This window comes from Centruroides vittatus, unplaced genomic scaffold, assembly GCF_030686945.1.
Source record: "Centruroides vittatus isolate TY-2023 unplaced genomic scaffold, ASM3068694v2 scaffold_324, whole genome shotgun sequence".
Taxonomy (NCBI): Eukaryota; Metazoa; Arthropoda; class Arachnida; order Scorpiones; family Buthidae; genus Centruroides; species Centruroides vittatus.
The window spans coordinates 3,055,964-3,068,802 of NW_027122701.1; the positions used below are offsets into that span (position 1 = coordinate 3,055,964).

At 32.6% G+C, this 12,839-nt stretch overlaps 1 protein-coding gene across 1 annotated transcript in view; it reads right to left on the reverse strand.

The window, feature by feature from the left end:
* Positions 1–12,839, reverse strand: part of LOC136988187 (structural maintenance of chromosomes flexible hinge domain-containing protein 1-like) — a 211,918-nt gene that overhangs the window by 59,575 nt on the left and 139,504 nt on the right. The window contains exons 30-31 of the mRNA XM_067286015.1: positions 11,887–12,045; positions 9,573–9,698 (exon numbers count right to left, since the gene is read on the reverse strand). Coding sequence (XP_067142116.1) covers positions 9,573–9,698; positions 11,887–12,045 — 285 coding nt within the window. The remainder of the gene's footprint in view (positions 1–9,572; positions 9,699–11,886; positions 12,046–12,839) is intronic.

The following is a 12,839-nucleotide window of genomic DNA, read 5'->3' on the forward strand; positions in this document are numbered from 1 at the left end:
CCTTTGCAATTTCTTTGACATTATGAAAATTTTCTTCAACTTGCACAGTTATTAACTTATAACTTTACAAATTCTATTTTATCAGGATATTTTATGATTATTATATCTAAATAATATTGTAGATCCTGTCATTCTGTACAAATCAACCCCAATTTCAATGTCCTATCTCTTCATGATCCAAAGTTTCATTGCCTAAATGCTGCACTATGTCACCATTTTCAGTATTCACATGCAACAGCTACCCCCCCACACAGCTGCACCCCCCACTACCAACCATTTTAAATACGGACATAAATCTTCTATCCAACAAAATTTAAATCGTCAGATTATCTTTTATAGTTTACAAGATAAACGGCAAGATTTGTTGTGGTTATGTTTGGCTGCTCCAGTTTTTGTACACCCCATATACTGAACTGAATTTAAAGACATGTCTGGATCAAAAAAGAGTGAGAGCAACAGATGGATTCTGCGATATTTGCAGATTTCCTGACTTTTTCTGCTAAACATCTTATTCCCTGACTTTCCAAGTCTGTATGGACTGCTTATCTCACAAGCCTTGTTATTTTCCTTTCTATACTGTCTTATAACAGCATCAAGTAATTTGTTAATATAATATCAATATTTACTTGCAAACTGCCTTGAATTTTTTAATAAATGTTATGATAATTATGTACAATTTGAAAAATTGCTCAGTTTATAAACAAAAAAATATAATTATGGCATATCAATCTTCAAATTAAGTATTTCATTTATTTTATATATACAGTCAAACCTGTTTTTATGCGGTGGATAGGGACCGCATTAAAAAAAAACGCATAAAAAAAAATCGCACAAAACTTCACGAATGGCTGTAAAAAATAGTTTTCGCAACACAATTAAAAAAATATTTTTTTTTTTATGCAGTCAATAGGGACCGCATAAAAAAAGTCTCACATAGAAAATAACTCAAAACCGTACGAAATAGAATTTATTGACAACAGATGTCAGCACTTGACTGCATCGTCTGGTCTATCGTCTGTTTTACATATTTTTGTCCAGGTGGTGTTTGTTGACTTAAAAAGTAAATTATTTCATTTTTCGCATATTCATGCAATAATATTATATAATAAGTGCATTTATGCTATAATAAGTTTATTTAGCTATAATAAGTCAACGCGAGACATGACGAATCGCACGAGACTAGTCGCCAACTATACTGCACAAATAAAAAATCGCACAAATTAAAAATTTGCATAAAAAAAATCGCACAAAAAAAGACCGCATAAAAACAGGTTTGACTGTACTTTTTATCTGATTTATTTCTCTTGTGCATTAATAAATTTAAGTAGATAGTTTACTAGTAATTAGATAGATTTAAAAATTTTGAGCTCTTGAATGTTTGGAATGCAACCTCTATTATTATTATTATTATGTTGGGTTAAGTGAGAAATACTCGGTTAACACCGGTGGCTGTGTACAATGCCGGACCAAAGTCAAGGCATAGTAACCAACACAGAAATTAAAGAAGTGTATCAGTGTGTGTGTCTGTATTCAGGAATTTTCTCACAATATGACATGTATTCAATATAGTGGCCTTCTGTAGTGTGATGTATGTGTTTCTATTCAATTGTAATGTGCCCAGGCTTTTGTGTAGTGTGTGTGGTATGACACCTGTAGAGGAGAGAACAACAGGTACAATAAGCACCCTATCCATCCTCCACAGATGCCTTATTTCCTGGGCGAGTTCTGTGTACTTGCTAATTTTTTCAGTGCATGCATTTTGTATATTGTGAGTGTTTGGAATGGATATGTCTATAATGTATGTGATTTTATTGTGTTTGTCAATGAGTGTGATGTCTGGTCTGTTGTGGTAAATTGTTTTATCTGTGATTATGGCTCTGTCGTAGTACATTTTGTGCGTGTTGTTTTCCAATACTGTCTGTGGAATGTACTTGTAGTATGGCTTGTGGATGTCTAATAATTTGTGTTTCTTTGCAAGCTCTTGGTGTATTATATTTGCTACTTGATTATGTCTGTGTAGATAATCTGTCTGTGCCAAGAGCTTGCAACCAGAAGTGATGTGTTGTATAGTTTCTGGCATGATGTGACATTTTCTGCATGTGTCATTTGTGAGTGTTGTATCTTTGAGTATGTGTTTTCTGTAGTTTTTAGTATTTATGACCCGATCCTGTATGGCGATCATGAATCCTTCCGTCTCCCCAAAGAGGCATCCCCGAGCTAACCAGCTGTTTGACGCAGTTTTGTCAACAAAATCCTGGGCCAGATCATAAGGATGCCTGCCATGGAGTGCCTTTCGAGCCCACGATTGCTTAATGGTGTCTATGCTTTTTATATGTTGTGTTTGTCCATATGATGTGAGTGTAAGTTTAATGGTGTGTTATTCGAGTCTGCTAGAGTTACTGCTTTATGTAATTGTGATGTTTCTTGTTTTTTGTAGAAAAACTCTCGCAGTGACTGTATTTGTTTGTAGTGAAGGTTAACTATGTCAATCAGGCCACGTCCGCCATCTTTACGTGGAAGGGTTAATCTTTCTGTGGCAGATTTAGGATGATGTTGTTTATGCTTAGTAAGTGTAGTTCTTGTTTTCCTTTGGAGTTGCTCAAGATCTGTGTGAGTCCAATGTATAACTCCAAAAGAATATGTAAGTACTGGAATGACATATGTGTTTATTGCTTTGACTGTGTGTTTTGCATTTAACTGTGTTCTGAGAATAGCATTTAACCTACTTTGGTATTCTTTAATTAATCTTTGCTTTATTTGTGCATGTTCTGTTAGTTTGGCCTGTTGGAATCCTAAATACTTGTAGAACTCGCCCTCTTCCATGGATTCAATAACGTCTCCATTTTCAAGCGCAAAATCTTCTTTCTTCAGGATTCCTTTTTCTATGTAAAGTGTTTTGCATTTATCTAGGCCAAATTCCATTTGTATATCCTTGGTGTATGAATGTGTGATTTGTAGGAGTTGATGAAGTTGTTTTTGTGTGGATGCATAAAGTTTTATGTCATCCATGTACAGTACTGAGATGTGACAGTGTAAAATGTGTTGTTTTTTCATGTCTGATAATGTAGCCATAGTGTGTGTTGTTTAACATGTTGGATAATGAGTTCAGGGCTAAGCAGAACCAGAGAGGACTCAAGGAATCTCCTTGAAAAATTCCTCGCCTAATAAAAATTTGGTTTGTTTGTATGGAAGTGTTACTAACCCTGAGATGTAGTGTTGTTCTCCAGTGCTGCATAGTGTTTTGAAAGAATGCAATGAGTGATGGATGTATTTTGTACATGTGTAGAATATGTAGCAGCCAACTGTGTGGAACACTGTCGAATGCTTTTCTGTAGTCTATATATGCCATGTGTATGTTTCTGTGTTGTTTGTGTGCTTGCCGTAGAATGACTGAATCTATGAGTAACTGTTCTTTGCATCCCCTGTGGTTTCTACGGCAACCTTTTTGTTGTTCTGTAAGAATGTCATGTTCTTCAACATGTTTGTATATTTTGTTTGCGATACAGGATGTCAATAATTTGTAGAGTGTTGTAAGACATGTAATTGGTCTGTATTGTGTGGGGTCTGTGGTATTGTTGTTTTTAGGTTTCATGTAGGTGATGCCCTGGGTAAGAAAATTTGGCATGTCTTGTGGATTGATGATGATGTGTGTTAGATGTTTAGCTAGTTCCTGGTGCAGTGATGTAAACTTTTTGTACCAGAAATTGTGAATGTTGTCTACACCAGGTGTCTTCCAGTTGTGTGTTCTGTTAACAGTGTATTGGAAATCGTGTATGTTTATTTCAGCACAGGGCATAGTTGGTATGTTGGGCAAGTTTCTGTTCTCCTCCTAGATCCAGCCTGCATCAGCATTATGCGTGACAGCACTGGACCAAAGAGAAGACCAATATGTTGTGAGTTCTTCTTCTGTTGGTGTGCCACTGTGCTGTGTATCAGTGTTTGCTTTGTTATTAATTTGTCTGTAAAAAAGTTTTTCATTGTTTGTAAATAATTTATTTTGTTGTTTTCGTACTGTACATGTTTTGTATCGTTTGAGTCTACGTGCTTTGGCAGCAAGTTTTTGTTTTAGTGTATCAATGTATTCTGTAATGGTGTGTTGTGATGTTCATGTTTTGTGTGTGTTTTTATTTTCTTGAAAGTGTTTTTGAGCTGTTTCCTTAATTTGGGTGTTATGTTGTTTTTAGTGTATTGTGTCAGCCTGCCTAATTGCTGTCTAATGTCATTTATTTGTGTTTCTATTCTTCTCTGCCAGGCAGGCTTGTGATAGAATTGTGTTTTCTGTGTATTTGTCTGTGATTGTACTTTCAGTCCATGGTGTGTCACTACTGTGACTGCTCCAGCATAAACTAATGTATGAATGTCTGCGAGTGTAGAAATTGAATGAATGTAGTGTGGTAGTAAGTGAGTGTTTACATAATTTAGTGTTTTTCCTACTTCTTTTGACGTGTTGATTTTTGGTATTCGTGGTCGTTATGTGGGATCTGTACCTGTATATTTAGTGAGTGTTTCCTGAAATATAAGTGAGAGCGTATTAACTAAATCCATGTCTATGTTATCAGTGATGGATGAGGAAGTGTCTGTAGTATCATTAGTGGTAATTGTTGTATGTGTGTTATTATCAATGCTTATTGCTGGATTATCCTGACAGGTTACATGATCTTCATTAATGTTAGATGTTTCTGTCTGTTGATGTATTTGATCAGCAACCTGTTGTTTGATAAGTTCGAGTGTTGTTTGTGGAATAAGGTTGTTGTGTATAATTGTTCTTTTTTGGTCAACAACCCTTTGTTCGGTGACAGTGAGGTGAGGATATTGTTGTGTGAATCTATGGTGTAGTTGTTGTCTGTATGCTGTCATGTTTGTTTCGAGTTTTGTGATCGTGTAGTAAGTACAGATGATAAACTTGTTCATTTCTACTGTCCATTTCATCTCGTTGGCGTGGTTTTCCAGCCTTTGTGGTCTGTGGATGCATTGCCACAGAAACACCAAGGCTGGGTTTGTTCCTCACATCTGTTGAGGGCATTGCAGTAGCCATGCTTGGGCCGGTGCTGCTTTCGCCACCGGTAACCAAGGAGAGACTGTGGCCTATTTTTCGAACGTGAGCCTCTGCCTAACCCACGAACACAGACCTTGTTAACCCGGGCGACGTCCGGAGCCGGTATCACACTTTGTTCTGGTTATTACCATAATAAATATCTCCACAGAATGTGGGTGTGATCACTCTTAGCTTCATTTCTCCCCATAGACCTTACTGGCATGGGTGTCCCTACCAGGAGCTTGTGCTCCAGCCTGCATTGCCCTATGGATCAGTAAAATTACTGGGCTCTCCCACCACGACCAGGTGGTGACCACGGGAGAGTTATTATTATTATTATTTGTTAACGGCTTCCTTAATTATGCATTTTTCTCATTACACGAAAATGTGTTCCCACAAGATCTGTGAAAACACATTAAATAAAAATTTTTTTATGTTTTGATAACAATGTATGTGATTTATTTCAATAAAAGAAAACAAATAATGTGAAGACTTAAGATATAATTCTCCCTAAAATTCATTATCAAGAAGCTGATTTCAGTTTCTTCAATTACAGATAACTCTGTAATTGAAGAACTCTCTTAAACCTTCTTGAACTAAGAAAACACTGTTATAATAATACATTAAGAAAAATTATATCTTATATTTTTCAAATATTAAATGTATCTTTAATGCCTAGCTTGTGAATTAATGATAAATATTGTATCTACCCTAATCTAATCATATCAATGCAGCTTTTCTTTTTCCCCCTCTCTCTTTTTCTCTCAACATGTATCAGAGAGTAAATGAACTTTGACTTTCTGAAACTGCTCTGTAATATTGTACATAAAGTTTTTTTGGTCTTTTTTTAAAAATAAATAAGAAATATCCTTGGCTCTAAAATTTTGTATGAAGTAATATAGCCTATATATCTGTATTAAATTTTATAATCTCAATATAGTGGAGTAATTAAAAAAAATACTATCATTAAAGTATTCTCAGTTAAAAATCTTAAAATAAAGTAACTTATTTTAAGATTTTTAACTTATTTCTTTTACTTAAAATGAAAAAAACTACTTAGTATTAGATTAAAACAAATTTTTCTGATAAAATATTGGGTCAAATCTTGGTTCTTTGGAAAATCAACTTATTGATATTCTATTAGCTAAGTTATCAACATAATCTAGCAGTTATTAATGAATTTGTTAATTTTACATGATAGTATTTTTGAAAACAATCTTAGCATAATTAAAATTATGTTTTCAGTGATGTACTGTGACTGCTTAATAAATCCAAGCAATGACATCATTGAAAACATTGGCAGAAAATCGATTGGTATGACAGATCTAATCTATCAATATACAGTTGCTTTTTCTATCTTTGATCTTTACAAAATAATTAACATCTGGTTAATGACTCTTATTTCATATTTAGAATATTTTTAATAATGTACTTAAATATTATCACTTAACATAATAAATAATACTACTTAAAAATCCAAAAATTTCAACCTATTTAGCTTTACTGATATAGAAATATGATTACTTTTAGTACTGTAAAATTTCATAAATTTGTGTGTGAATAAATATCAGTTGTAACCTGAAGAAGCAGTTGTATATTATTCATTTATCAATATACAAGGTAGCTTCAAAAAGTTCCCAGAATTATGCTGGGTTAGTTAATAATTAAAAGCAATGAAAAAGAGGGCACATGTAATGCATGTCTTAGCTAAACATGTCAAGAATAGAGAATTGTGTTCAAATAAATCCATACTCACTGCAAAGAAGACAACAGTTACCATTCACTGAAGATCGTGTTAGTAAGATGTCATAAAACAGAGTCTGCCGAAAATGTCTGTGGAAGAACAACATGGCAAATATTAAATTTTGTGTTATTTCAGGAAAACTCTCAGAGACATTCAACATGAGCATCTTGATGCATCTTCTATCTGCCAGAAAGCATTCTCAAGTTAATGACTGGCAAAAATGCTTTTTTGAGGAATGAGAGAGTATCGCTGATAATTTGCAAAGTGGTCATTTGTCAACAACGTCTGAGGAGAAAGTATTGGTTGTACACAAGATTGTGAAGTCAGACAGACAGCAGTCAACTGAGCATATCACCAAGATAGTACAGAATTTGGTTGGAAATTGTCATTTCATCCTGCATGATCAATTGAAAACACACCGTGTTTGCCAACACACAGTGCCATGAATGCTCACGGCAAACCTCATGAGATTTCTACCTCTTCCCCCAGTACTCTGTACTCTTCCCCCGGTTCCCCTACCTTCTTGAAAGATGCCATCAAGGCACACCACTTCAAGAATGAGGATATGGGATGAGCTTATACAGAGTGTGACATCTGCATTGCAGGTGCTGTCATGAGACAGCTTCCTAGAATGTTTCTAGCAGCTATACCAGTATTGGAAAAAAGATGAGGTTGCCAAAGGACAATACTTTGAAGGACATATTGTTTGATTTGTCAATTGTACACATACTTTTGAGTAATAAACTAATTCCAGAAACTTTTTGAAGCTACTTTGTAGTATCAAGTTTTATTAACTTCAAAAAATTATTATTAACAAATTATTCTCTATTTTTGTTACATGTACTAATAACTTATATTTAATACTTATTAATACATATTACAATGTTATAATGTTAAGATTAACTGCCCACTTGTCTTTGATATGAGTATTCTTTGTAGTGTGAAAAAGATGGTGCCTGATGTTATGCAGGTTGCAGATAAGAAAATTGCAGTTTTTCAAACAGCATTATGGGTCTGATGATGAAATGGAGAAGTCCCAAAAAGCATTTTAGAATAAATCTTTGACTTCAGAAGATCACAGCTTTGTTAATACAATAAAACTAGTTTAACCTTTGCCCAGCTGGTAGCTGCCCTTAGGCGTATATCATGTGACTATCTGTTAAATCGGTTATGCAAGTTTGCCTTTAGGCATAAATAAATTAAAGAATTAATTAATTTGCATTATATTTGAGTTTTCCAGTGATCTTAGCTTTGATTCACTTTTCTGTATATCGATTGACTTTGTTTAAGCTAATAAATGTTTTGTTACCACCCCTGGGCTATAAATATTTCAGTAAATACATTCCCCTACCATTCTACAGTAAATCTTCGCAGTTAACTACACAGTTGACTGAAAACAATCAAAGGAAAACTTCTTCTAAAGTTTCATTCGGTATCTTCTGTCTTTGTTGACATTACTTTAACTAATCACAGACTTGTGGAAGGAAAAAATTGCTGCGAAAATCCTTGCCTCCAACTTTTGAAGTAAAATGTAAACAATCACAACAAATCTGCTTTTTAGCTCTAATTAACTAATTTAATACACTTAGACATTAAATTAGCTAATTCAACAATATTTGGGCAAGTAAATATGTTTTTAAAACTATCTAGCAATAAATATTCCTGGGAAACTCCACCTCCCTATAATAAGTCTGTGGAAGAAGTTTGTGCTGTTAATTGGCTTTAAAATTTTTATTTCTACGCCTATTATGCTCTAATTGGTAATTTATATTATGACTGAATCAACTTCAACGAATGAGAGTTTTTTTAAAACCATCTGGTCAGGATTTTCCCACGAAGAACCAATCCACGTGATTAAAGTCAGAATGTAAACAAATGTTAAAAAATAGCTATAATCTTCATTTTAGAGCTGTAATTCTACTAGTTTTCATGTTATTTGACTTTACTTAGACAAGAAGATTTCTTGTCAAAAGTGTCCAGCTGAAAAATTTTCCAGGATATTACGTAATCGCAGGAAAAAATTAACTAATTGCTTATTTTAGTGTATTATTGTATAAAGCATTAAAAAAAAATATATAAAAAAGTGTCAAATATTCACTATTTCAAGCAGAAATATATGATGATAAACATTAATGTGTCGCTTTACGATAACAATTGACTCCTCTCCTGGCTAAGTAATTAGAGACATAGTGTAAATAATGGCAATAACTTCTCCTCTGCTCTAGCTAGACAGCTGTATTTTTTGTTTTGTTTAAAAGAAGACAGATTTGTCTACCTAATAGATGTACAAAGTTCAGTGATTCTCTGTAAATTAATTTTTTTTCCTTTTGTTTGTAAACTTCAAATTTTATTATTATTTTACATTTGTATTAAACTAAAAATTAAACAATCATAAACTGTGACATGTTTTTAATCAAATACAAAAAACAGATTAAATATAATGCAATTTTGAAGTGAAACATCGCGATTCAAAAATTATCCAAAAAATGCAAAAAATGCGTTACATGACAAATTCCGCTCAATTATTTTCTGTAGATCACCAGAGGGGAAGCGTTAATGTAAAAGTTTATGTAAACAAAAAACTTTTATTTCATAGAATGTTTTTACATACATTAAAACAACTTTTAATGTACAGTAAATAAAATTAGAATTATACTATTTTAAAACTGCACATAAAATTAACTTTGATATATTTTATATTATCAATACAATTATTTTCATATATATACAAAAGTAACAACAACAACTTATTAATATAATAAATTACTTTTATGTAAACATTTATAAACTTACTTTTAGACCTTCATCAATTCCAAGTTGAACTTTGATATTTGATTCAGCACATGGATTTCCTGCACTATCACACAGTTGTACAACAAGAGAATGAGGTAACTTATTTTCATGATATAATGTGTAGAGCTAAAAAAAAAAAATTGAAAAAATGTTATTAAAAAATTAATTTAATGAATTCTGTAAAATATATAATCAAAACCTTTATACAATAATTTATAACATTAAATTTTAATGTAAGTGTTGGGGTTTGGTAGAATTGAGCTTTCTGAATTTGTAAAAAAAATGATTGTGCTTTGTGTGGTATATTCCAAAAACACCTAAAGTTGTTTATTTGAATAAGTGTTTAAAAAAAGAAGAATTTGAATCTAAAAGTTTGAGAGAATTGGATTTTGGAGAGCCCTTTACAGAAGAGTGTTAAGCTGCTCCTGAAATTCCAAATATCAGCTGTGAATTAAGTCATAGTGATACTAGGATCAGTTAAAGCAAGGGAGATTGACAGAAGAGGCAATGGCAGAAACTGAAACAATGCTGAAGAACCTATTGTTCTTTGAATTAGAAAAAACAGTTTGCTGGTGTCTCTTGATCTGGAATCAGATATAATCATCCTAAGACAGCAGCTAATACCTGTTCAAATATAAGGCTATGTGAACCTTTTGGGAAGCAGGGGAGTGATTTCAGTAGTTAATGTCCCACTAATTCTCCTAGATAATTATATAAATATATATAATCATCCAAGGAAAATCCAATAACAATAACTGTTACTGTGGATTTAGATGAAGAAGCAGACACTTTCTTAATATCTAAAGCTGATGAAAAGCTAGAGAGGAAGCCAAAAAAAGTACTGACATCGAGAGTACCAGAAACTGTAAAGTGTTTCATATTTAAGGGTCATCAGGAGAACAGTCTGATGATGACCATTAAATATGAAACACATTACCAAACATTATGGTAAAGAATGTTTGCTAATGTGAGTTTTTTTTTAATTTTCTGTTGGTGTTTTTTGATATTATGGGCCTGTTGTTTCTGTAATAGAAAAGACAATTATTCTATAGAATGTCTAATTATTGTATAAAATATTTGAATTATATATTTTAACAATATAAAATAACACTTTTAAAAATGCAGCTTTCAATTTTTTAATATTTTTATTATCTTTTTTAAATTCTGTTGTATTAACACAGTGATTCTCAAACTTTTTCGATCCACCGCCCCCTTTGTTCCATAAAGTTATACCCAATGCCCCCGTGTGAGAAAGGATTGGAAATATTCTTAGGAAAACTTTTCTATGAATCTCACACTTTGTGCCCTTACCGTACATTGTTCTTGACATCTGGAAACCATTAAATGCAATGTTCCCTCTTATCCGTTTGACAGAGGAAAGGGAACTTTTACCTTTGATCATCGTTCAGTACCCTGCCTCCAGCGCCCCTAGATTTACTCACCGCCCACAAGGGGGCATTATCGCCCATTTTGAGAAACGCTGTATTAACATTTAAAATACACTATTATAATTACACAAAAATATAATTTATTGACTATTGAAATCATTGAGCTGTATCTCTTCATGATTAAATTCATTTGAATAATAAATGTTATTAACAACTAGACATTTTAATGCTATAAGTAGGCATTTTATTATCTTTTGTTAGCATTAATAAAATATATAATAAACAACTGAAAAAAAATGGCTTAAAGTAAAATTCAAACCCACTCCCACATGTTAAATTTAATAATAATAATAATACAGTAGAGAGTCGAAAATCGGAATCAATTGGGGACTGGGGTTGTTTCGATTAGTCATTTGTTCCGATTACCCATTATGTACGAAAAAATACATTAACCTGTCCGATGTTCAAATTTTTCTCCATTGCGTGTCGCTTCGTGTTGAATTTTTCTCCGTTGCATGTCGCTTCGCGTTGAATTTTCGTCGATTTTAAGCCTAACGAAAATTTTTATAATAATAATCGAGGCTATTGTATCGTTAAAAATTATTTCTTTATTTTGTACAAACAAAATAAATATATTGAAGAATATAAAAACATGAAAATTATACTTTAGAAGTAAATCTAGTATCAAAAACGTTCGATTCAGCATGACACAGTCCGACTGAAAATCGTTCCGATTACCGGCCATTCCGATTACCAGCGTTCCGATTAACGACTCTCTACTGTAATAATAATAAATGTAGCCTCCTGATAATTTTTATAATTAATTTGTATTTGATTTTTTAAATTAATATTTATATTTCAAAATTTCAATAATTTTCTTAAATGATATTAATGTTTAAAAATATCAAAACTTTCAAATAATTTACCTGATCAGTATTGAAATTAGGATAAATTAGCTTGGCTGGAGGACCGGCAATCATTTCTAATCGAACATAATCTTTTAAATCATTCCACTGAATACACAATTCTCGACTTCCTAATTTTCCATCTTCAAATCTGATTCCTTTAATAACAAATCCTCCTGTCTAAAATTATAATTTGATTTTATTTTTATTAATATTAATAAAAATATTTTTAAACAGATAATTTATAAACTGATGTTTATTTATTTAACTCATCATACAGAATGGTATGCAGAAATAGGCAATTTTGAGTCATTCATTTCAAGGCAAGGTATTGTGATGTCATTTTATTTGCCAATCAATGCTGTTCAGTTGCCATGGAGCAGTGATCAAATGTATATTTGTGGTAAAAGCATTTTAGAAAAACAAGTATTGTTATGAATGTGTGTGATGAGAATTTTTGCATCACTTTCAACTTCAGTCTTAAGATCCAATTCCATCAGCTCACACTGTAGTAGTAGTAGTAATAGTAGTAAGACTGGTATGACTCTTTGGTACAACCTGTGTTATGGAAAAGGGGGAGATGGGGGTGGAGGTGAGAAAGGAAAGGGGATGAAAAACAGGTTGTGATCCATGGGTGTCCCGTGACAGTGTTTTATAAGGAAATGTTCAGTAGAAAATACAATAACAATAAACAAGAATGTTACAGAGGAATACAAGTTAGGAGTGCTATGTTACAGCTTGCAAATAGCACTAACATATGTACAGGTAATAACATATATACAGTATGCAGATTAATATTGGTATTGTACAAAGTAGTTACATGTTGAGTGCTGTTTGACAAATCGCAGATAGTACAAACATAAAAAAAGATGACAAACGTATTTACATTATGCAGATTAACTGTGCATAAACTAGATACAGGGTGGGTGGTAGGTGCCAGATTACAGATAGCCCGAACAAATTATCTACAAACA